The sequence below is a fragment of the Toxotes jaculatrix genome, chromosome 3 (assembly GCF_017976425.1).
Source record: "Toxotes jaculatrix isolate fToxJac2 chromosome 3, fToxJac2.pri, whole genome shotgun sequence".
Lineage (NCBI taxonomy): Eukaryota > Metazoa > Chordata > Actinopteri > Toxotidae > Toxotes > Toxotes jaculatrix.
The window spans coordinates 17,880,214-17,906,611 of record NC_054396.1 but is presented as its reverse complement, the minus strand read 5'-3'; the positions used below and the strand labels follow the sequence as shown (position 1 = coordinate 17,906,611).

General features: G+C 38.6%; 2 protein-coding genes across 5 annotated transcripts in view; both read right to left on the bottom strand.

The window, feature by feature from the left end:
- The window catches only part of gnai2b (guanine nucleotide binding protein (G protein), alpha inhibiting activity polypeptide 2b), a 41,606-nt gene extending 40,795 nt beyond the window's left edge, over positions 1–811 (bottom strand). Inside the window, exon 1 of the mRNA XM_041034033.1 lies at positions 95–811. Within this exon, the coding sequence (XP_040889967.1) occupies positions 95–212 (118 nt within the window). The 5' untranslated portion in view covers positions 213–811. The remainder of the gene's footprint in view (positions 1–94) is intronic.
- The window catches only part of slc38a3b (solute carrier family 38 member 3b), a 32,063-nt gene that overhangs the window by 2,845 nt on the left and 2,820 nt on the right, over positions 1–26,398 (bottom strand). For 2 of the 4 annotated variants that reach the window (XM_041034030.1, XM_041034031.1), the window contains exons 2-17: positions 18,095–18,280; positions 17,666–17,686; positions 17,418–17,499; positions 17,191–17,306; positions 14,756–14,829; positions 14,057–14,149; positions 13,082–13,163; positions 9,959–10,041; positions 8,893–8,951; positions 8,332–8,508; positions 8,094–8,173; positions 7,905–8,005; positions 7,126–7,250; positions 6,885–7,029; positions 5,346–5,449; positions 2,191–5,197 (exon numbers count right to left, since the gene is read on the bottom strand). In XM_041034030.1, the coding sequence (XP_040889964.1) occupies positions 5,093–5,197; positions 5,346–5,449; positions 6,885–7,029; positions 7,126–7,250; positions 7,905–8,005; positions 8,094–8,173; positions 8,332–8,508; positions 8,893–8,951; positions 9,959–10,041; positions 13,082–13,163; positions 14,057–14,149; positions 14,756–14,829; positions 17,191–17,306; positions 17,418–17,499; positions 17,666–17,686; positions 18,095–18,198 (1,551 nt within the window). In that variant the 5' untranslated portion in view covers positions 18,199–18,280 and the 3' untranslated portion in view covers positions 2,191–5,092. Of the gene's footprint in view, positions 1–2,190; positions 5,198–5,345; positions 5,450–6,884; positions 7,030–7,125; positions 7,251–7,904; positions 8,006–8,093; positions 8,174–8,331; positions 8,509–8,892; positions 8,952–9,958; positions 10,042–13,081; positions 13,164–14,056; positions 14,150–14,755; positions 14,830–17,190; positions 17,307–17,417; positions 17,500–17,665; positions 17,687–18,094; positions 18,281–26,398 lie in introns of those variants that run through there. The other 2 variants (XR_005893859.1, XM_041034032.1) reach the window with 2 other exon arrangements.

Below are 26,398 nucleotides of genomic sequence, written 5' to 3'. Positions count from 1 at the left end.
CTTTGAAAAACGATCAAAACTATGCAACAACGAACAACTCTTTTAGTTGTGTTTTTCAGTATAACCTGAGGAGCAACCTCCTGCTGGAACCTACCTAATAAAAGCAATTTCACTTCTCTGGCTGCCTTCTCTCCGTCTTCTCGAAGGTTTTTGTCAATCATCTTTGACCTCTCCGCTGCAGCCTTATCCTCGGCGCTCACCGTACAACCCATGGCTCCAAACGCAGGGGCGCACCGACCACTTGCACAAAAAAAACTATATTTAAAAAAAAAACAACAAAAAAACAAAAGGCTTCAGTGCTGATGGTCTCCCGATTCCAAGAATAACAGTGGAGCGGCTCTTGATCCCAGCACTGCCTTCTGAAGAGGAAAACAGCCGATTCCAGAGTTTTTACCCACGCCTCAAAAGTCAGTGTTCCTGCTCTCCTGTTCCAGCTCTCACATGAAGCAGACGCATCCAAAACGTGTTGTTCTAAACACCGAATCTCGGGCTGTTACCGGTGGTCCATGTCGAAACGCTCAGAGCCCTCTGTCCTGCGTCCATTCACAGGCTTGACATGCCTGTGCTCGCCGCTTCGCTGCAGACTGCCTCACTTGTCTCCTCGGCCTGGTGAGCGGCACGTCCCCGGTTCGCGCGACCGCGCTGCAGTCCTCTGATGTGCTCAATTAGGCACGCGCGAAAATCCTCAGATATCCCCGAGACAATCGGAAGTGGTCGACCAGCAGCATCGACGTCACTCGGACAACTTGTCGCGATAGTCCAATTAAAACAGGTGAGCTCTGCGCGGCAGCTTGTGTGGCACCAATTAGAGAGGAAGCCAGTGAGGCGTGATTTGAGGAGTGCGGGGTGCAGACTGCAGTGGGCGCTGTGCCAGCTTCATTCCACTGCATATCTCATGGATGCAGACTCTGAGACGACAAACACAACATTGCAGGATGGACTGAAATGAATTGAACTATTCTCAGTGACTGACCAGAGCTGTGCCTGAGCAGGCTTGTCTTTGCAGTGATGCAGAACCCGCTGTTAAAATGGTTTAAATGGGTTTTTGTGTCACATGTTTATGAAATATTTTGGCACAGAATAAGGCCGATTTTAGAGTTGGTGGACAGCGCCGCCGAATGGACATACATGTGTACATCTGTAGTTGACATAAACTAGGCCCATATGTTCTGTAAAGCCATAAAGACTTAGATAATAATACTAACAAACAGTAAACTTAATTTAACAAAACAAAAGCGGGTAATTTAAACACCAGTTGAAACATAAAAGTGCACGTAAAAACGTGGGGAGGTAAAGTGATATATTTATGTATAAAAAGTGACAATTAAAAAAAATGACAGTATATCCACTTCCGGTCATTATCATTACCATAACGAAATGGATTATATATAATTATGGAAAATAAATGATTTCATGTGAGAGGAAAATTGATGTTTTTTTCCCTTTTAAAACTGTTTTATAAGAAATTACTCTCACCGTTGCTTTTTAAATTATAATAATTTTTAAACTTCAGGTGCATTTGATCACTAGAGACTAAAGTGTGACTACAGTGCACTCATAAAGCTGTGAAATGTGAGATGTGTCATTGCTAATTAAGCTCTGATTTGCCATTTAACAGTTGCTCACTCATTATTGCAGTGATTTTCTTCCCTTGAGAGGCAGCTGGGTACAGTCTGTACCTCTGTTTTTGTATGAGTTGTTAAATATAGCAGTAAATTTCAGATTAGAGTGCCCGGGGTGTCAGAAATACAACTAGTCTTATGTGTTGCCCACAATTTTGACCATAAACAAATCTAAATGAATTAGTTTTGCCGTGTTACGGTAAAAAACCTGCATGTTGACATAACAGGGTCAGTCAGGGATCACAATGACCCAAAGTTCAGGTTTAGTATTTTTTTTTTTTTTTTTTTTTGTAAACATAGGTTAGCCATGACGGAAATGATAAGAACACTGACCAAATATAGACCAACTCTTGTTTTCAATTTCTGCACAAACATAAATGTCTGTGTGTATTTTGGGGGGTGGAGACAGTAAAAATGTGTATGTTTATCAAATGATAACAGAAACACACAGAAAAGCCCCAAATGGCTGACTTGTTCATTTGCACTTCAACCCAATAACCAGAAATATCTCCTGCTTGAATAAGAATTTGTTTTACTAAAGGGGGAAATGATGACAACACAGACAATGTAAAAACATCTACAATTATTTTATTGCCAAACTAAAACTGTCCCTGCTATTTACACTTTACAAGCTACTGTAAATATGCATCACAAATATAAAAGGTTTACATTTATATACATTATTTATATAAAGCCACATCTTATTCACCAAAATTCATATACCTTGCTCTTTACTTATAGTTGTGTAATTTCATAGATTTATGTCTTGAATAACAGCTATAATAAAATATCACATAGATTTGTTTAGGTACATGAAAAATGCATATTTGATGTACTCTGTTATTTAAAATGTGGTACCTGTTTAAAAGTTAAAGGCATTTGAAAAGCAGCAGGTAGGCAGTTGTTATTTTTGGCATGATCCCTTAAAAGTGAATAAAAATTCTGTTCAATGAACATGACAAAACTAACCCGTCATCTTGCCTACACCACAACAGCCGCTGCAAATACACGTGGAAAAGCCAGGGACGGAGGTTGATACGTGAACTAATTATTTCTCCCGCTCTTGTTGATAATTTTTCTATAAAAACACCTTGATCAGAAACCAGAACTACTAAACAAACACAAAATAGAGGATTCATAAATAAAATGAGAGAACTGATGATTTACACAGGACTCTTCTGAAGCCTGAGAGTTGTGATACAATATTAAACCATCTTTGGTTACAAGCACCAAGTATTTGTCATAACACTTAAGCTCAAAACTTTGCAGTTTCAAAACTTTAATTTGAGTAAGCTAATTTCTGATAGTTCTATATAAAGTATACAATTTGTGATATTTCTATATAAAGAAATTATCCTGTAATCTGTAAAAGTGAACTCATATGGACTCAGAAGAATAACAAATATTTGAAGTATTCATCCTCATCCATAGATTAAAATGTTGAAATTTTAATGTAAGACGACACATTAAATTAAAATCTAATGCGTCATCATTGACGTAACATCACAACAGCAATGTTTGAAATCTTATCTGTTGTCACATCTTTTAAGAAGGGCTTCATAGCACTAATAAAACTATAGCACAGAATGGCACTTCAATACAATTCACTTTAAGATGCCAAATGTACAGTATTACAATAACAACTACTGTATATATGAAAGTGTGGGCAGGGAAATCTCTTTTACTGTGTAGTTCACTATACCAACTACAGGACAGACTGGACCTAACAACATGCAAAACATTAATCTCAAGTCTAAATATTCAACAAGTGTGAAAGCAGATCAAAATACTACAAACCAGTACAGCAAAGACTTTACGGCAGAACCACAAAAGATTAATACAGCTTCCAATGGATAAAATTAACTTATTAAACTCTCCCAGAACCACAGAGTTTGATTTAAAGTGTGGGGTTTACCCAAATGAGCCATATTTTCTGTCTTACCCTTGTGGCTGAGTGGCATTCCTGTAGTCTCAGCTGGTAGTAATACTACGAGTTCAACAGATAGATAGATGTCTCAATATTTTTACCCTTGTGTCCAGTCTTTATGCAAAGTTAAGCTAACCGTCTCCTGACTGTAGTTGTATATTACACACAGATATGAAGACGAGGTCAAACTTCTCATGTAACTCTCAGGAACACAGAAAATTATTTTTTTCCCCAAAATATATCAAATCATTTTTTCATTTTAGTTTCTTGAAAAACATGGCATCTTGGGTTTTAATTTTCACTTGATGTAAACTTAATGAGACTTCAACGATGTGTTGGAACGTGTCGCTACAGAATATGTGATATTATCAGATCATATGGAAAAAATCATTTCTGAAATTAATTTAATGAGAAATTTAGAGGGGAGGGATAATCAAGAATTTAAGAGATTTATTAGCTAGAATCAATGGAGAACTGTCTGGGTAAACTTTAACTGATACTTGGTTTATATTTAAGGTCATAGTTTGGCATATATGTGCTAAAGGTTTTACAACGGGAGGTATAAAATCCTTAAATCAAGTTCTTTCTATTTCATCAAACACTTAAAATGCTGTCAGTCTGTAATGTTTTCCATTAACTATATACTAACCTTAAAACAAAAACTGAAATCATACATTTTTGGATCATTAACTTCATCATATACAGTAGTTAAATATAGTCCATTTGAAATTAAAAACACAGTTATAGTAACTAAATAAATATACACTCCAAATGCTGAAAGGCACCAGGGTTTGTGAAGAAATTTATGCATATGGACCAAAAACTTAGACTGCATGACACTACACTACACTACACTACATAACAACTCTGGCAATTGACAGATCATGAAAATGAAATGTCACCTGCGCTTTAAGGCTTTAAAGCACTTTTTCTCTTATATTACATGATGATGATGAACAGTTCAGAGTGCCGCTGGTTCAGGATGAGTCCAATTTTGTGCATCTAGTGGAAGATAATTACTATTTGGGTAAAAATAACCTCTGAGTTATTTAGTCTCATATAGATCCTGATGCCTTCCTGTTTCCAGCCTAATAGACAATCATACCAGCTTTTTCTATACAGTACCAGCTGCAGCTGTTTTTTGTGTAAAAACAGAGGAAGCAACAAGAAAGGACCACTTCACCATCATGGATGTTTTTTTCCCAAACTGATGGTGTTAAAAAAAAAAAAAAAGACCCTGTTCAGTCCTGATTATTCATAGAAATTACATTACCATTGCACTAGGTTAAACTGAATTATTAAACATTATTATGACAGGATTTTGTTCAGATAGGTGTTAAGTTACAGTCAAAACTTCAACTTGATCAATCCAAGTGTAATTCCAACCCACATAAAATACTGCATTTTTTTTTTATTGTTACAAACCCCAGGTTGTGTGCTGGACAGCCCTGTTGTGTGTTCCCCACTGAGGCGATGGTGCTCCCTTTACACTGACCAGTTCTTCTTGTCCTGTTTCCTAAGCCCACATACACCGAAGCAGCCTCTAGTGGCCTCCTGCGGCATGGCTGCCCCCCGTTGACCAGTCGATGAATATGAAGCTCAGACTCATAACCATGAAGGAGACACCCAAAGCAGCAAAACAGACAGCCTAATAATGAGGGAAGAACACACCAGTGGGACAAAAGCTCAATTATCAAGAACTCTGGTATGTAAAATATACCACAAAAAAAGCCTGTATCATCAAATTCACATGATGAATGGTTCATGACTACATGACAAAGCTTTTAATGCCTCACCAGTATCTTAGGAACAGAGGTCATGGGTTCGTCCTCTTTCGGGACGATGCGGATGTAGAAAACAGCAGGGAAGATGAAAATGAGGCAAGGAGCCGACGTGGCACCTGAAACGTAAAGAGCAAGGACTGGTAAAAAAAAATGTGTTTCATGGAATGCGGTGATATACAGACAAAACATACGGTATATAAGACTTATCGTTTTCTTTTTGTATTGATTTTCTCCTTTTCTATGTATTGACAAATCAGATCTTCTAAGGTTAAAAACATTCTCAATAAATGTAGGTTATCATAATTATGGCTTGGTCGTGGAGATATCAGTATAGAATAGCTTATTGCCCATTTCAAAGAAATATTTCCGTGACTATATTCCAGGAATATGTGCTTTACAATTGACAAGAAATCAGTGTGACGAGTATCATTTCATATTGGTTTGTCCTGGTTTTGATGATGCGAAAAACTGATTAATTAAATGGTACTACATAGTTAATTCAATCACTGTTAAATCTGAAATATGATTCAACACCCAGAACATCAAAGAGGTAATCTTGCAGTCTTGCCAAGTTTGTAAAATAATAATGGCTGCTTTTAAGTAGCTATCGAATATTGCTTGAGGTATAATCTATTCTAATCTAATCTTTTATTATATTTGTCCATTACTGGTCAGCAGGTGTCACTGTCCTTTCATTTCTGTTTCTCTTGGGTATTTTTATGTGTAATTGTTTATATGTATAACTTCTAGAGGGGTCCTCGTGGAATAAAGCTTAAAGTCTAAAACACCAAACATATTTATGAAGAGGACACATTCAATACAGTTTACAATTACAAATAGGCCTATAAATGCTTTTTGTGTAATTTTGTATAATCTTTTTTTTTATTAGCTTTTCACCTGTTATTCAACTCAGAATAAGCACACCTAATTTCCGAGATTGAGAGACGACCCAGACAAGTTCTACACATATACAAAGGTTGTTGTAAACAGTTCCATAGATTGTGTCATCTGACTGTATTTGTATGTTTGTGTATATTCATGTGTATTCAAGTGCGCTCTATATGTACTTCCACATGTGTACTTAAATGCATCCACATGTTTGTCAAAGCAGAGACTGTTGCTTTGAAGATGTCCTTCACGGTCCTTTAACTTAAATGTTTTCAACTTTCATCTCTAACCTATGAAACGTGGCCTCCAATCTCAGGACAGACTGTGACAATAATATTGACTCAGGCCGTCAGTTTGTATGGGAGCAAACGGGCACTAGTCACGTTTTTTAGTTTTGCTTTTAATGGGGTTTATTTGTGTCAGGAACTAAAAAGCCTGAAACATACTGACGCTGCCATGTCAAATAGGAGGATTCGGTCTGTAAACAGAGACAGAATAAGTGACCGATAATCACACCACATGTAGAAAATAACCTATAGTCAAATAAATTCAGACAAGTAGACAAGATGAACTTCTGGGAAACATTAGACCATCGCTGTTATTTTGACAATATGATAATAGTTCACATTTGTGGCCCCTACAAATGTTAGATTTTATACTAACCAATGATGCCGAAGATGCCCAGAATGTTTGGAGCAAATATCACCAGCATGTTTATGAGGGTGAGCAGAATGAGAGCAATGGCAGTGTGACGCAGCCAGTTGAAAGACTTGGTGGGGAACAACATCTGCTGGATGGCCCTACGCACCTGTGGACAGACACAAACAGAAGAGTTAATGAGGAAGTAATACCACAACATAAGATTCATCGAGCATTGCAGGGACCAAAGCAACAGCAAACTTACGGGGAACAACACAATAGGGACGGTCAATGTGACAGCAGTGAGGACAGCCACTCGCACACAAAGGATCAAAGTGTCATAAGGATCAATCCGGCTGTACGTGTGGAGCAGTTCAGGCTCCACATTGTCTGCAGGAATATAAACACAGTTTATTAATACATGTGAATGTCAGTCAGTAATACAACCACTGTATAGCATCACTATAACAAACAGTCCTCACAAGAGGGAGCTTTTACTCTATGTGTAGAAAAGTTTAAAAAAAAAAAAAGTAATAAATTCTGTGCAAAGGCAATTGGTCAATTGCTTTTCTTCAAAACAGATAAATAATAACAATAAATACTGTGTATCAAGAGGCAATACTGGGCAATACCAAAAACATATAATGAATTAAAGAGCACCCAACCCCCATCACAATATTAGCCCTGTAGATTTCCCTTGTAGGCCCAAGTTATTTTCATTTCTTTTATATGGTCACCAGTGGGACACCTGGAACTCCAAAGTAGGGCCTTTCATTTCAACATTGCAAGATAGATAACGACAACAACAAAACAAATATCACCTTGAAATATCTGAACTTTTTTTGTACCATAGTTGCTTCTCTTTCCTAAAAAACGTCTCTCAGTTCTATTGCTTCTAAAGCCAGCATTCCTTTTGCATTTCTGTGTATTGACCAGAAGTATCAATCACTGCACTGGCACAATGCAATCAGATTTGGGAATATTCATCCACTGATACTGCAAACACAAACTTCAAAAGGAAGTGCCACGGACAGCTGTTCTCACCATAAAAGGTCAGGTAGCCAAAGAGAGCTGCTAGAAAGTACATGCTGTACATGACAAAGATGGAGATGTTGGAGACCTTCTGCATCTTCTTCTGTGTGGGACTGAAATCAGAGAGTTGACAGTTATGTGAATGCCACATTCTGCACTGACATGCTATCAAATATTACAGGTCACAGAGGGATGACTCACTTGCGGAGCTCAGTGTAAATGGGCAGGACCTCAGGGTGGCAGACAAAGGCGAAAGCCAAGATGGGGATGGTGTATGCTGTCTGTGAAGAGACACATAAACACCAGACTTTCTCTGATTATCAGTGCAACCGAGCTTTCCAAAATAAGAGTGGAACCGTGTGAATGCACCTGGACAACTCAATGTTGATGTAGAAAATGTTCCCAATATGCAAACTGTACCTTCATGTGAGCCGCCTACCTGTGAGTTCATAGTGAGCATGCGAGGGGAACAGTGGGAGTCGTCGTCGTCCGAGTGAACCAAACCATTGACGTACTCGTGGCCATGGCCAGAGACGTTCATGCTGAGGTGAGCAGCAGTACTGTTGACCGAGAACTCATCGAATGGGCAGGGAATCTGAAACTTCTTATAAATAACCTGCAGCAAGATGCAAAAGGAGGGAAGGAAAGCAGGTATGTAATAAAAGAACAGATGCAAGGATGAGAGGATGTGTCAGAGTCAGTAAACAAGAGCTCTCACCCATCAACGACAAGCGCAAAAAAAGCCATTTCACATCAGATTAGTGTGACTCAGCCTCTAAGTACTTGGGTTTTACTCTCAACCTTTGATGTCTGTAATCAGCTCTTATATTCGCTTTATCAAACATGGCCACATACCACTGAAAATAGAGACGAGTGTGGGAAAGAGACGAGGGTGGGAAAGTGAGTAACATATGTGCCAAGATGACATGCCAGAACAAATGAGGCTCCTTGTGAAGAGTCACTGTGATGATGTGCCACTGTGTGAGCTGGACCAACTTACAGCGGTGAGAAAGAACACCATGCAGCTGAGAGAAAAGCCACTGGTATAGCCCAGGTAACCTGAAAAATAAAGAGAACACGCCAGTTAATGTTACAGCCTTATGTCACTCCATGAAGTGAATTAATCCTTTTGACCTTTATGTGTTGTTTGGGACTCTGTAAGCTTTATTAGTTACACAAGAGGTCCGCAGAGTTTACAGTCAGAAGATTTCCTACTGTTCTATAAATGAGGCTTCTGCAAAAACATCCCAAAAATGTACCGTTTGAAAGACTTCACAGCACTTTGAGATCAGAAAGAGCAAGTTTATTACATGTTGCAGTGAATAGCTGAGGGTGGAATGGAAGGTGCAATCATATCAGGACAAAAGATGTCTAATTGGGTACCTGCTGTTTCCACTGCCAGTGGTGGGATAAAAACACACTAATTGCTTGACTTGGAGGTAACTGCTACATCAAAATGTCATTATGTAAGCTGGCTCAAGGTCAAAAGAAAACATAATCTTGATTAACAAGCCTTTAAAGATAGAATTTTTTTCTTGAAAAGAAACTAGCAAATGCACGAGTTAGTTAAGCAGACTGCAGCAAATTGTAAAATGCTTTGAAATGCAGCAAAGAAGAGCCAAACTAGAATGAATTAAGTAAAGCCTGAGGGTCTGAGCTACGCAATAAAGCTTGAGTAAAAACAGAAAGTGTTCCAGGGAGCCAGTGAAGTGTGAGGACATCATTGACTAATAGTCTCTTTATGTTTAGAAAGCAGGAGCTGTGTCCCAGGAGCAAACACTGAAACTTATGGTATCCCATTTGTTCCAGAAAAAGAGGAAAAAAAAATTTTGATTTGAGATTCTAAAGATATATGTATGTGTGTGTTTACATAACACACGCATGCACACACACACACACACACACACACACTCACACACACAATATACAGTTTATGTGCCTTATTCACGTCGGTTACAACAGATTAATAATCCTTAGTGTGAGATGCAGGGGTCTCAAAATTAATATGGGCAGATGGTAACAGACAGAAAAGCCAAGAGAACATATACAACTTTGGTGTTACTCACCAAGTTGCTTCATCAAAGCCAGGGGCAGGATGATACTGGCAGAGACCATGATGACCAGGTAGTTTCCATTCAAGTACCACAGACTGTTTGGGGGGAAAAGTCTAGTTTACTTTGGTGAGCTCAATATTTCAAACACTGGCACAGAGTCACAGAGAGAGACAGACAAAAATAGAGTGGAAAATGAGATGGTGAAAAATTCGTTTACACATTTAGCAAAACTGTTGGCAGTGCTTTTATTAAAATCACACAGTTTGAGAGTACTTGTTTGAATGTCACCAGGTTGTTAAGAATCTACTGGTCCAAGTGGTTGATGTGCTGCATTTTGGCAGGACAACAGCAACCTGCTGGGAACATCCTTGGCTTCAAGATCGTGGAAAATCGAGTTTGCTTATGTTGTTCCCCACAGTAGTACTGGAATAGACTGTTACATAAGTCTGATGATTTATGTGACAGTTCACAGTTGCAGAAAAGGAAGACATAGCATAGTCTACACGACACTAACCACTGAAGAAATCAGGAAATATTACCAGCATCATCTTCACACCTTTGCAATGTGATAGAATGACATATTCAATCTTAACTTATCTTCAATGGCGGACCCTGGTGCCATATCACTATCTGCCATATGTGGACTCCACACAGTGTTCCCATTAAAAAAAACATCCAGTGAATGGCCCTTATAAAACATAACTCCCTCGTTTAACCTAAATAGCCGACACGACATATATAAGTGCTCTCTTAAAACACGCAGACATGTTGGTGCTGGGAGGACGCTACATGTCCTTGTGTTCTGTGTTGATCTGTCACGGTGACCTACTCTTGTAACACAGGAATAACATGAGATATTTCATAAGCTAGTCCTCAGTTATGACATTACTGTCTATAGTAAACAGACTGTATGTGGTTAAACAGCTTTTTAACTGTCATGCGAACAGTCTTGTTTCAGTCCTTGAGATGGACAACCACCAGTTTACTTAACTGAGTAGAAATGATAAATCTTTCCCTAGCGTGTCTCGCACAGGAGAACACATATCCGGGAGCAAAGACCATAAACCTTAAACATTAGTGGCTTTAGACCAGAGAAAAGCACAAGCAACATGTAGCTTATAGAAATGATTGTTGAATCATTAAAGACCACTGTCTCCTAAATCCTGTGTATAGAAAGGCTTTTGTGCCTTGCAGCCCCTTTTTAAGCTCCTAAGCTTGTTATTCTTAACCCTCTGAACGAGTCACTGCCAGTGGGATCAGCTGTCTGCCACAGCCCTCCAGGCTGTAGTATACAGTGATCTATGATGAGACTACCAGTGTTTCCTTCTTTTGTGTGTGTGTGTGTGTGTGGAGGAGTCCCTTGAAAGCATGGGAAGTCACACGAGTTACAGGTCATGCCCTCTATGGACTTCTCCTCAGTAGGTCATTTCAGATGGTCGGCATTCATGTGTGGCCACTGTGAATGCAGAGCAGTGTAGGGACAGTCAAATCTGAAATCAGCTGAGACCGATCCAAGTCAAGTCTCATGTTACTGAGGACAAGGCCCAGATCACACTGCAAGTCTATTGCTGGCGTGTGTCAGCTCATTATTAATGAGAAATTGTACGACAAGAAAGCTGTGTTTTTCACCCTTTTTATTTCTTTAATAACCAAATTTAGGAGACCCTCATGTGTAATGTGTTTATCAAATATCTAGTATTTATGCTCTGGTCTTTTGGGAGTCAAGGCTTCAGTCTGACTCAAGTCCAAGTCTGAAGTCTAAAGCTCTGAGTGAATCCCTGTCACGCCCAAATTTCTGATTCTCTCCTTGTGTGACCATGCTGAGACTCCACTGCAAACTGTACATTTTTACCTGATAATCCTCATGTATACTCTATAAGAAACCACTGTGTCTGTATTATGTATGTGTACATCTTCATGTGTTGCTGGAAACAATTTTTGTCTTTCCAGAGGCAATCTTAAGTGAGAGGTACTTCTGTCTGTCTGTCACACATCATTGCTGTCTATTTAAAGAGCCACAGGTCATAAATAAAACCACAGCCCCACTACCCGCCCCTCATTCCACTGTGTTCTCCTGACGCCATGGATTTGACTAGCAAGAGGTGCGTCAAGTGGAAATGAGCAGTGTGTCTCGGTTGTTGAGAACTGGCCCTGAACTGACCTGTCCTTATGCTCGGCCTCGAAATTTGGCACCGTGTTACAGCACCTGCTGCTGTCATTAGTGTTTGTGTGTGTGTGTGTGTGAGAGAGAGAGAGAGACAGAGAGAGAGAGTCATAATACTTCATATGATTTTGATTGTAGCTAAGCTTCTGACCCTGATATAAATACACACAAAAACAGATATTAGTATGAGTTTATCCCACTCTAAATGTGATCAGTGATAAAGGGTAACGGCATGCCCTTCAGACGGATTAGGCCCACATATCAGAGTTATCTTGAGATATGGCAAGAAAATTGGAAAAACACTCAAGAGCAGAACAAGAGCATTGACACTATAGAGAGACAGGTTAGGCCACAATGTAAGTTGGACATCTTGTGTAGAGGTTGTTAAACACAAAGTGTGTTATGTGTATTGTATTAAATGTAAGATCCCTAAAAGGACTGTCTGGATGTTTAGCTCCGATGTGACAAACACATGCTGACATTTCTGAAAAGAGCTTTTTTTCTACTATGCCTGAGATGTTTTAAAAGGGAAGTGTATGGCTGCAGTTGCTGCAATCCCTTTTGAGCACAATGTTTGTTTTTAGATTTGAACAGGCAGCTGGAATCCACTTCAGTCCTCCATGGCCTTATGCAGAGTGTCAGTGGCATGACTCTGAAATGAACAACGCTTGCCTCTGCAAGCTGACAGCGCTGAGGGTTTATGTTGTGTGTGTATACATAACTGAAAGATACCCAACCAAGGCCCCCTTGTTGCTCAACCAATTACAAGTTGCCATTCTCATCACACCCCCCGACTGAATCAATGAAAGGTGCAAACTGACATAATCACTGCACACATAGTCCACCAGGCCCATTGACCCTGCACACAGTGGTGTCTGAGTGGTTGGGCCAACCGCTGGCAAGAGTCACGTGCCCTCCAGAGGCAGCCCAGGGATGCTGGTGTTGAAAAGTGCATAAATGATAATACTCACTCAGAGTTGGGGTCTGCCTTCAGGAAAGCTTGGATGACCAGAGGTAACTCAGACTTAACGATGTACAGGTAGCTGGACATGGCTATAACAAGGCAAGAGAGAGGAAATATGAAAATGTGTGGCCAAGTTCATTGGCACACTAAACAAACAGACATCAGCGAAGCAGTGTCACAAGAACACTTATCACACTGAGTTTGTGTAAGTGACAGAGTGGTAGCTGTTGCTTAGGACAAAGGTCATTTCCTCTGTATTTGTTCTGGGAATTAGGTCACGTTAGTAACCTAAGGGAGGGCATTTTCTACAATAAAAAAAAAATGCGAGAGATTCCACTTCCATCATTTTTAGGCTGACAAAAAAGATAATAAATAAAATAATTATTCAGTTAATCGATAAACGTAATATTGATTACTAAATATTACTATATATTACTAATATACTAAATTTAAAAAGTATTTCTGTAATTTTTCAAGCAAAAATACTGAGCATTACATTACATTAGTTTTATCTATTCCAGTGTGAGTAGCTGCTGTTTTTCTGTGATAGTAAATTTACTGTCTTTGAGTTTTGGAGTGTTGGTTGGACAAGACAAGCAACTTAATGACTTTAGGCTTTAGGGAAATACCTTAAATCTGATCTTCAGTTGCACTGGATGCTTAAGCTGGGCATGGTTGTGGTAAATACCAATGAGCCTGCCATAACACCAGTCTGCAATTATCTCAACCTCAATTTGTTTATAATTATTACACCTTCTTTCATATAACCCATATTCCATTCTTCATATGTACAGCCTAGAACAGAAGCTTAAGTAATAGTAGTGGTAAATATGTGATGGTTGGGTGAGGGGGGTGACGGGTGGAGGGGTATAAACACTAATCCATTTAATGGTGTGCAATTCATGTTTTCAGCTGCAGGGAGTTTGCAGACAGGTGGCATATTCACAAACACATTAACCACAGAGTTGCAGTGGCTCCTCACCTCCAATGTTCTGCAGGGTAATTGCTATACCAGCAGCCATTTTTCCAGGAATGCCAAAGGCTCTGTATCCCAGCTGTTCATAAGCTCGAATTCCTGTAAAACAGATTACAAACAATAATTTTCACTCACTTGTGTTTGCTGAGACTGAAGAAACGTGTGTCTAGACACTATCAATTTTGCCACACACCGGGTTATAGAATAAACTATCCATCCATACATTTTCTATACAGTTTGATACGCAGGGTTGAGGGGGAGCTGGAGTCCAGCTGACTATGGGCGAGAGGTGGGCTACTGGTTGCCATTCAATTGCAGGGCCGACACACAAAGACAGACCACAACCACACATGCACAGACTCACACCTAGGGTGTGATTGTGGGAGAACATGCCAGGGTTCGAACCTGAAACCCTTTTGCTGTGAGGCGACAGTGCTAACCACTGCACCAATATGTGTATGTGCTTCTTATGAACAGTGTATCATTAGAGAACTGAAGTTGTACAGAATCTTAATCCTTCTCATCTTAATATGTCTCATGTGTAAACAATAATTCATCTGTCTGTATCAGATGTCTTTTTCACTTTGACTTAACTATCCATTAGTAGCAGAAGTGTAGGAAGTTCAAGTCGACATATCATTTCAACTTTATATCACGGAGTTGTACTATTTCACTACACAATCTTAAACATGACATAAGGCTTACCCACAATGCCAGAGGATTTGAGCAGGAGATGAATGGAGTAAGATGACAGGGCTGCTACTGCAGTCAGAAGAAACCTGTGACAATACAGAAGGGAAAGTCATGTACCACTGTCATGTTTGTATAAGTGTCAGCCTTGTATGTCTCCAAATTATTCATTCCTTCCGGTACAATCCTGGCATTCCTTCATTTTTGAATCTGATTCTGCTAACTGCTTGAAAATGCTAAATGCATTATTTTAACACAATACCAACAGTTGAAACAAATAAACATGAAACAAAAGGAGGCATTCTTGAAATAATGAGTCTCTTTTGATAAAAGAATTTAAATGTACTCCACAAAGGTCAGCAGTCCTACACAAGGAGAAAAATGGTTATTTCCCATAACCTTTTCACTGCAGTGGTTCTCCTACAGTGGCACAGAGCCTTGAGCAAGGGTTCTCAGGCCATTCCTAAGGAGTCAGGGGGTGATCCCCAAACCATCACCTTTCTCAGACCTTTTCCCAGCATTTCTGTACACTCTTGCATTTCTTGTAGCCACAACTGAAGTGAAAACATTCAAGCAAAAGGATGGAAATCAAGCCACTGAACAGTAACTAGTACCGTTACAAATGCCGTGCAATGTTGATTTGTGTTTGTAAGGAAAAAAAAACACATGGAGTTTGATGCCTTGTCTAAATGAAGAAATACCCTTCTTTGGATCCTGACACTCTGGCTTTTCATGACTGCTCTATTTCTGTGTCAAAACACTGACGGGGACTGAGAACATCTATTTGTATTGTGGCTGGTGGATCGACGTGTGTCCAAAGCAAAAAAGGAACAAACGTCAAAGAAATCCTGTGTACAAACAAGGCTGAAAGAACATGTTGTAATTAAAAACACATGGGTGACTATAGAGTTAAATACTGACAAAACTGTCAATAGATGTGCTCTGAAAAATGTGTCAGAATGACTGTGCAGCTCATCAGGAAGCACTTTCAACTGAAAAACCCATTAATAATCTAACTCATGTGCCTAGAAAGCACTTTTGTTTTCTTTCTAGGAATTAAGCTTTTCAAATGCCTCCAGCCTGTTCCCTTTAAAAGAGTCACTTGCCTTTAATTCCCAAGAAATCAGGGATTAAACAGATTTAAAAAAGCAGATTAGTCTAAGCAGAAAGAAAATATTACAGTGAAATACAATATGATGAAAACAGGTTGTAAGGATAAAAAGAATATAAGAAATAAAGATGTAATAAACCCCTTTACATGCTTTAGTCAGAATGTTTTGTATATGTTGTATGTGTTTGGAGTTGTGTAGAAAGGGTAGTTGATATGAATGGATTTTTTACATTAAATATTACATCCAAATGTCATGTTAATCCTGCAGTAGGATTTTATCCTTTCACCTATAGTCTCAACCCACAGTTTTTCCATAACTCATGTTGTCTTATGTTTCTTATAACAGGAGGGAGGCCCTGCTGTGTGTTGGCCTTAGATGCAGGCAGTTTACTAATTATTTTGTTGGTAAACCTTTATATGCAAGTACTGTTCCTTGTTTGTCATGTATGACATGCTTTGTTGTGGTATTGATGACTGTTAAGCTTCAGGTTGCTATGAAAACTCATTTAAGTATAACTGAAATATCGTTTGCTCCTACTGTTACATGGCAATGATTCAGTAACATCATACCAGAAGTCACCACCTATATATAGTTATAATATCTCTGACCTACTTCCTGACAGAAGTTGCATAAGAGATGTACTGTAGCCTTCCTCATCAGCTGAAATCTCTATCGATCTGACTTCCTTTCTTCACAGTTGAGGTTAATGCTGAGGTCATTCTCTATTCCAGTCCTGCTACTTACTCTCTGCAGCTACACAAACACAGACTACATGACCAAGACTACCAGGGTCATGGTCTGACAGCAGAAGTCTGCAAGGAGCAGAAGGAGCTAAATGAGCAATCCAGATGCCTCACGCAGAGTCTGGAAGTTCAGTTATTCTGGGCTGTGGCCTTTCTGGGGTCTCAGTGTGGTGATGAGGGCGGGGACGAGAGCCTGAGAAAAAGGGTATGAGTAGATGTGGGCATATCATGGGACATGATATGTTACCGGATGTCATGACAGATACTAAATCACTTCTATAAGTAACTAGGGCCACAGTGGCCCTTGATTGACCTATCAGCGCAGAAGTACATGAGAGATACACAATTTCATAATGCTTTTACCAACTGTTTTGTTTCTACTTCTACCACTTCTTCAAGTGCATTCGACCATTTAATAAACTCCACCCTACACTGGAGTAGCACCACTACAGCTTAAGGTGCACAGAAAAACAACAACAACAAAAAAAAAAACAACAATTCAGCACTCCAAACATTAACTAGAAGTGACTACAGTTTTGAAATGACCACTTCCTGATAAATATGTTTATTTACAATTTAAAATTTATTTACTCACAAGAAGAGGAGTATGCCAGTGTTGGCCATGGCATAGGCCAATCCCAGGATTCCACTGCCCATAATAGCATTACCCAGGTTGAAGACAGACATCCCAAAAGAGGTCTTTCCTTCAAACTGGTGGAAAAATCAAACAAGAGCATACAATAAAGCTCCATTATATTTCAACAAAAAACACAATGCTCTTTCTGTTGTTTTCTGCCTGTAAACACAGGCTTTTACACTTACGTCTTTGAAGCGTATTGGTTTCTTTCCATCTGCATTGGGCAAAAATTCCTCATTCTCCAGTCCACCATCAGGATCATCAAATCTAGGGGGCAAATTTGTGTCTGTCAATTAATGGTCTCTCTATCTACATCCGAACGCTGTACACATATCTGCTGCTGACTGTAGTTAAAATCACATGCTTAATTATTATATGCATGAAAACAAATGTGCAGTGGAAAACTTTCTCACACGAATCTCCACAAACATACCTGACTGTTTGAGTGCCATTTCTGTGTAAGGATCCACCCGTTGAGGCGAGCACAAAAACAAAATTGACATGCATTTTAAAAAAAGCAAAGAATTATGCAAGAAGTAAGTTATACTGTATGTCACTCGCCACATCTGTTATCCTGGTCATATTAATGTGAAACTCTTATCACAGGGACAAAGGTAGATATACAAAAATAAGTCAAAAGCTTTTTTTTAGTGTAGCTTTTTTTTTTTTTTTAGTAACTTAAAAGTCAGTTAATTTAGCATAAATAATCTAGGATGTGGTTTTTACACAAGTATAACTGATACAGAAAGATAAAGATAGACAAAGAAGTGCTTGACACATGCTGTGTTAAATTACCAGTGTGTACACTAAGGAACAAAGTGCAGCCATTCATCTGTGTGTGCAAGAAAGGGAGGATACTCACTGATCCTCCTCTAGCAACGTCTTCATTGGCACAGCCATGTCATCTCCAAGGTCATGACTTTTCCCATTGGATAAGATGTTCATCTCTGACTGAGCAGGCTCCATGACACAAGTTGTAACAGATTCCTTTTGGCTCGTACGTGTTCAACAAAGGTGATCCTTTAAAGTCACTCAGTATCTTGAATATCTAGGGCGGAGGCAGAAAAGACTGAAATCACCAACATGCAGATGTGTGGCTTTGTTTGTTTACGATACTTTATTCCATGAACAAAGTGCACACATCATTGTGAATGTGTAGTTAAAGTTTTGTTTTTTCACATGGAAGATTTCTGCACTTTTTGTGTTGTCTGTGCTCTTCTCAGTGGTTTGAGGTGAGTGTTACTGGGCTGGAAAGTTGATGTAAAGGATTTCCTTAAGCTAACCTAACAATAATCTATGGGGTTGTTTCCACACCGTCAGTCATATCACACCCACACAGCCCCATTGAGGCAGATTAGATGAATGTTTGAGTGTCTCTTTATACTTGTTATAAAAAATGTCTAATCTTGAAATCTTGTGTATTTAGTTCTGAGCATTTCACACTTTAGAGAAATGTGTTTTTTGAAACTACCTAATGAGTAATATCAAACACAGTAGTTTCACATTAGTTATGGCAAGGATAATAATAATTTTAGTTTGCTGTGACTTTGACAAAGAAAGTATTTAAAAAAACTGTGAACTTAATAAGCTGTAGCTTCAGCCTACTTCATGTGTGTCGCTTTTCCTCTGTACAGTTCTGTTGGTTATATTTACTTTTTTTTCTAATTGTAATTATAAATGTATTTCAGTAGTAGTGTTGCAGTGTCTGTACATTTGGCAACCAGTGACAGACGTCATGTATTAAATATTCAATATTTGTCTGTCCAACAACTGTGCAGCAATGACTCACTTCTACTGTTGACACAGTGACTTCCAATATCCAAGACCTGACCTCACACACTCGCTCGCTCATTCAATTCATTCACTGAAACTCCTGCTGCACATACACTGACACAAACAGCACACATTGACACACTGTAGCTGTAAATTATCAAAGGCTGAGATAAAATGCCAGAAAGTATGACAAATTTCTTTGTGCTTTCCAGAACTTCAGTATTGACCAAGGCAAACAAGTCCAGACCACATGGTCAAAGATCACGGTCAGGTTTTTTTTTTTTTTTGATTTTGTTTGCTCTTGTCTTTTGTGTGGTTTAAATCACAAGCCAGTAGAAACTCAGTGAGATCCCACACAATGACACATATGACAAATATAAGGACAATGTGATAAAGGAAAATTCCAAATCACTCACAACAAAAGTCCCTTAAATTACAGAGAAAGCAGTTTGCAAAACAGTTATTACTGTAATACTCTGATTATACATTTACCATTATTTTTCCTTAATGAGTGTGGGGGTTTGCCATAGCTATGGTTTGAAGACAAAGGAGGTATTTTTGTGAACCACGAAACTATTGTTATTGATTAAAAACTATTAATAACTTATCATATCCTCCCATGACCCCAGTGAATCCTCTTCACTATTTCACTCAGAGAGACAATGGAGTGTTGTTCGCCACTTCCGCCGTGATCAGTGTACAGCAGCTCAATTGTGTTCACAGTGTCCTCTCTGCCAGAAGATCACTGTTACTGCTATTCATACTGTACATTTAAAGAGGGTCATTGATGCCATGCCACTGCAGCTACAAAAGAAACCTGAGAGGAACAAAACAAAGTCACGCCGCATGATACTCGACACAACAATCAGACGTAGTAGCCAATAAAAGAATGAATAATTTACCCCATTAAAACAAAATAATTAAGCTCAAAATGTGTATTTGAACCTATGAACACCTAACTTATACAGAGTCATTTTATATACAGAAAGATAACATGTTTCTTAACGAAACTACAAATGTGTAGTAAAAGCCCATAATGTCAGTAGTTCCTGCTGCAGCACAAAACTTTAATAATGATAATTCCCAGAAAGGTGAGACTCCCCCCTATAAATTGCAAATAGGGAGAGTCACCCATTTTTTTCCAGAATCCAATCACTGTTTTTGTTCATGAACAGCCAGAAAACAGTGGATCAGAGCTTGTTCCTTCCCTGGAGACACTACATTTACAGTAAATACAGCATGAGGCTCACAGTGTTGGCATTTTTCCACCCATATGATAATTGTTTTGTTGCATTTACATTTGTAACCTGCCCATATACTCTTGTGAGTGAGTCATATGGTATGCTTTGTTTATGTCAATGGTGGTGTATGTTTCCAAACACTGTGACTTGCACGACATTTGTCGTGCAAGTCACTAGTCAATAGTCAATAGTTTCATTGGTGACATTGGAAAAGGAAAATAGGTGAAATTCGATTAGCATGATTCATTTATTACCATGCATGGTATAAATAAAGTTTATGTCATCAGAAATTAGTTTTTTTCACTTTCAGTATCCTGAAGACTTAAATTTATTAGAAAGTGAGAAATACCTTTATGTCAAGGCAGGGATTGTTACGGATTGTTTGCTAAGAATTTCTGTTCAGCACAATAAATCACAGAAAATCAAAACCTAACCATGACCCTAAAAAACTTCACCTTCGAACAGTTAGAAAAACTAAATCACAGTCAAAACCTTATCCTTTTTAGCTTATAAAACCATATTCATGTCAGGTCTACATTTCCTTCCCAAATGGAGGTTTTTATTTGACCCTTCACATTGATTGCTTTCAGTCAGAACAAGTCAAATATTTTTCAAATATTTCAAATAAAAATATTGTGATGAAAAATATTGAGGGGAAAAAAAACTATGAATATAAAAATATGAGGATAAAAATCCAGCTCTTATTGTCACTCATTGCATTAAACTGCAATAAATGCAACAGCTAAAAACATCAGAGGCTCTTCAATTTTCAAACAATTTCCAAGAAGCTTCCAGGGAAAAAAAGAATGAAGAATGTAACCTGGTTGTCATTATAAGGAACATAGTGAGAGTGTTCAACCGGTAGAATTGTAGTTACTTAATTCCAGTTCATTGCCAATTAATTGTTTTCAGCAGGTCAATTAAATACGCGGGAATGTAAAACTACTCTACAGGCAACCATGCAATTCAACATGTGAGGGCAATAAAGTCTCCAATAATGAATAATGAATGACTATTTACTTGGGTGCAAATGGAGCCTTTTTTTCCAGGTTATCCCAAGTTTCCTTATTATAACTACGAAATAACTCAGATCCTTCTAGGAAACCTCCACTGGAAACTATTACACAAAATTACAGACCCATGAGAAAAAGCATTACCAGGTGTTCTCAGGGCTTTTAGGAAATATCTGAAAGACCTGAATGGCCACATCAGTCTGTTGCAGTTCTCTGTAAGAGTATCAAGGTACAACAGCCATAGGTAAATCCACCGCGTGAGTCCACCACGTGAGTCTTAACCAAAGTCTAACTCGAAAACATGGTGTGTTATGGGTCGCAATCCAGCACAGCTTTCAAATTCAGAAGGATGCAGTCAATCAGCAGCACTAATACAGATGACAGAACTGAAACAGTGAAGAACATCTGACATGTAAAGACCAAGGACAGAGCGAGTCCCAGATCAGGTAGCTGTATGCAGAATTAGCTCTTCAAACAGACATAGCGCTGGTACTATTTCTGCTGTGTAATTTCATCTAGTGATAGGTGAACGGAAGGCCAGACAGTTTAACCATGTGTATGTCCATAACCATGTCAGTCAAGATGATCCAAGACAGCTTGTTAGAGACCTGACAGATTGTTGGGCTGCTGCAACTTCCTCATTTTATATTACTGAAACACATTTTTCCTACTAACTCTGTGATTCTTTTCATTTATAAATCCAAACAAAAGCAAAGGTTTTAGCTGATACTGATATCTCAGATGTAGACTGGGAGTTTGGTATGTTGCTCAGTGTGTGACTACTGATACCAGGTTTAAGTTGTTGTGGTATAAATATGTTATGTACATACAGTATGCATGACTCTTTCACATCATATTTGTGGCTGAAAGGAAGAAACATTAATTCATTGTTTGTGGGAGTGGAGATGCAAAGGTTATGGATAAAAATGATACTTGATATTGCTCCTTATGATCTACCGCTCTGCCCACGTCTCACTTACAGTCCTGCTGATTTCAAATGATCATGATCAAATGTAAAAATGGTTATCCTCTCTATCTTGCAGGTAAAAGCTGCTAAGCTTCAAAAACATCGGGAACATCTGCAGACCTCACAAACAGATGGAGATAATTTATTCACTACTTGGAAACTAAGTTACAAAAATGACAGTATAATTTTATTTGGTAAGAAACATGCTGTTTTCCTTTGGGCTAAGAAAACTGCTTAACTATTTATTGTTACTTAATACTGATCCCTGTATATCTGAGAAAATGGCCTTTTACAAGCTACTGGAGCCCAAAGTGAGTTCTATTACGTAACAAATCAACCATGAAGGGTCATGAGAGTGAAAAGTCCCATTCTGAGTTACTGGACTTACGTGACATTTGAAATGTTTGAACAGGTGGGTGGGTGAATAATGATTAGCTGCTGGAGTTCTTTTTTCCGTTAAAGTGAGAGAACAACTATTTATAAAACATTGTAATCTAAAAAGAACTGTAGCTGAATTCTAAACAATTATTTCCTATCTCTTCTTGTGCCAGCTGGACATAAAACAGGAGAAGGCACACGACAAGCGGGGGGCAGTGGGTGAGCACATGTAGATGAGGAGATGCCCATGTGGTGGTGCATCAGGAACAGGCACGAGGTTCAGCCAAGAGCGCCTGGCAGCACCAGCTCATCCTCAGCCACGTGCCTGCTGGGGACAGAGGAACACATGCTCATGTCCTGCAGTATCGGCCTCCACCTGAATCACAGATTCTGCTCTGCGGCAACGCAGGATTTTATATAGGGGAAATTTCTCATGAATTACATCCCTTTTAAAACAACTTTTAACAGTTGAAAATATTGAAGCATTTTAACTGTATTTTTTCTGTTGCCCCTTTGTGTTGTTGTTATGAGTAATTGTCATAAAATGATCCAAAACTGTGAAGTGTAAAACAAAAAGTTTATCCAGTGATATTTCCACACACTCTCTACAGGTCAACAATGCACAGCTTTAAAAACAGATTGTAACTGTGGCAGGTTAAACAACAGCAAAAAAAAAAAAGTTCATAAAGGATTGAGCCTTTCATTCATTTATTTATTAAATATTTCAAGTTAAATGCATTTCCTATAACCTTGGACCAGCACAAAGGTATTACCCTCAGCCACTAATGTAAATATTCAAATTTACACAACAAAAGATCTGCCATGTGACATTCATGCTAAAATGGACATTAACTCTCTGCATCACCTCCTTGTTTCCAAGCAGTGTGATGCATGACAGAACACACACACACACACTAATGATTAACCTGTAAAAGTAGCCTTTTCAACCAAAGAATTGGTTTCACAGCACAATTTAATTTAATTGACATGCCTCATTACTGTTCTTAAGTTCCATTAATACATTTTACGAATTAACGCTTTATTTTGTGAGTGCTGGCAAATTGGGACACACAGTACATGTAACTGATTGCTGGGTATCCACAAATAAAGACAAATAAAAAAGACAATGTTGACCTGACTGATGAAACTGTAAAAGTAATTCATTGACAGTATACCTTGTATAGAAGTTGTCTGACTGAAAGTTTACATGTGTTGAAATTACTTTTGCACAGATCTTTGTGTGGATGCTTTTCAGGTCGCTAGCTTTTGAACACAAGCATTTTTGACAAACCAATTTGGAATGTATCATCCATTATGCTTTACATACCTGACATGATGGCATGTCATGAGATGTTCTGATACAGCAGAAACAAAAAGTTCTGTGCTATAATACTTTGAGTTTTGATTCCTATTTACCTTTTTAAAATATGTCTTAACTGTACATGAAAATAATAAAGACACACACAGCTCAGCAGTCAAAGCTATGTGGCACCATTATCCAGAAAATAAAATATAAAATTTGCCTCAGTACTATGCGTTTGTGGCCTAATTTGCAGGAGCTTTGGCTATAACTGCAGTATACCACAGCTTTGACATCTCTGTGTGGTTGAACCAGCTTTAAATGCAATAAAACATTCAGAGACATATGGTCAATGCAGCCTTGACTAAATGTTATATGAGATAGAGAAGAGGGTACATTGCAAACGGGTGCTATCCAATGCAATGAAAGTCAACAGGACGTTTAATAAAACATCTCAGCACCATTCAATTCTTCATAGAATGATTGCAATGTGGATTTATATTCAGGCTGTCTCCTCTCACCTCGGTCTTCTCACATGTACACTGACTGAATCGTAAAAGGGATTGTAAAAGAAAGCACATGGATTTCACTTAAGCCTAGCTGTCATTTAAAGGATGGTTTGCAGAGCAGCATCAAACTGCTTGACAGTCCTCGTCTGCTATATTAATCCAGGTAACATGCTCCGTGAGGTGGAGGGGGGGGAGTGTTAGCCGGATTCCTAAAATTAGCCTGTCATAAAGCAATAACAGAGTGCAAAAAGGTTTCCAAACATATTGTGGAAAGTAATACCTCAGAATCACACTGAGTTTATTGAACTGAGAATGAACGTGTCTTCAGGCCATTGTTTGCTGCATAATTTAATCAAGTTAAGAGTTGGCACAGATCCACTGGGGCCATTAATTCAAATAGCAAAACTATGGACGTATGTTATGAGGATCACACCTGGCACACCCTGAATCATGGTTGGAATACAGGAAGGAGACACAAACACAGGAATACCTTTCCAGTGTAGTGCAATGACCCTGCAATAAATTCTGCCTTTGTGAACCTTGTCATGTTCATTTTTTTTTGACACTGCAATAACTTTCACTTTAGTTTATGCTTCCAAATAACAGCTTTACTGAGTTAAATGTTAAATGTGAACATTCTTACTTGTTGATTATGCCATCATGTCTAGACTCCTGGAGAGTGCAGACTTTACAGTGAAGATGAAGAGCAACATTTTATAAATGAGGGGAATGATGGCCATGATAAGTTAAAAAAATACAAAAACATTTTTCTTTTTCTGGCCCTGCTACTGTTTTGGTTCTCTCTCACCGCCCTCATTGCATTGCTTGGCTGGAGCAGCTGTTTTCATTGAAAAAGCCCTGATAAAGACATTGTAAGCTATCCACCCAGCACCCAACATCAGAGAGACAAGGTTAGCAGCTGGTCATGGTGGAACATTCAGCAGCTAAAGAGTCACGTCTTTCCCTCAGGAGTTGGTGGAGACCAAAAAGACACCTACATTTCCCAGGTGGATGCAAAAAGGCCTCCAAATGATAATACTGCTCTGTCATCTAACAAGTGTACTATATCAACTCAAAAGGTGATGATATACTGATGTTGAGTTAACAACTTGTTTCTGACGTGGCCAAAAGATCTCTGCAGGTCTCAAAATTAAACCAGCAACAAGTGCTTAGAGTGACCCAAAAAAGTAAACTAAACAAAGCTGAAACTCACTGTAAAGCTCTGTGAAGCTGAGGGGAGCAGCAGGTTCAGGTGATAATTCTCTGTAAGTTTAACACGACCACCAACCTCTTCACATGGTCACATTGTTTTCACGTTATTATTATAAAAACATAGATTAAAGCCATTTTAAGTGAGTAGCCAGTAGCCTGACTGTTGCTGCCTTACATATTTTGGATTGTTCCAGGTTTTTACCAGGTTGAATCTTGAGACTTGAATGTTTTTATTTTAAAATCCAAAGTCATGACAAGTCTTTGGGTAAGCCAGACCGACGTATCAGCTTATATAACGATTAACTGCTGACATTCAATATATGCTACATGTTTGTAGCTTTCCAAGTATACGGTTATTTATTTCTTGTGAGCTTTCAAACACATTAACATATGGTTCTCAGTGGAATATTTAAGGCAGCATATATTAACTTCAGAGCATATATTTTGGCACTGATTGCTCCAGAGGGAACAAACTCATGGGAGCGTTAGTGCCCATTTTAAGCTAAAGAGAACCCCAAAGCATAAAAGATAAAAGAATTTCAGTTTGAACTTTCTCATAAAACGATGAACAAACATAAATTGTTGCGACAATTTATGACATGGCCTGCAGGAAGACCATTTTATTCTTCAGAATACTCTCAGTAGATCAGATCAGATCAGTTCACTCATAGCCCCAATTCTATACTTAAATGAATACATCCATTTGAATGTACAGCACCAACAAAAGACAATGACTTTCCAGTGACTTCAATATAAATAGACAACAGCACATG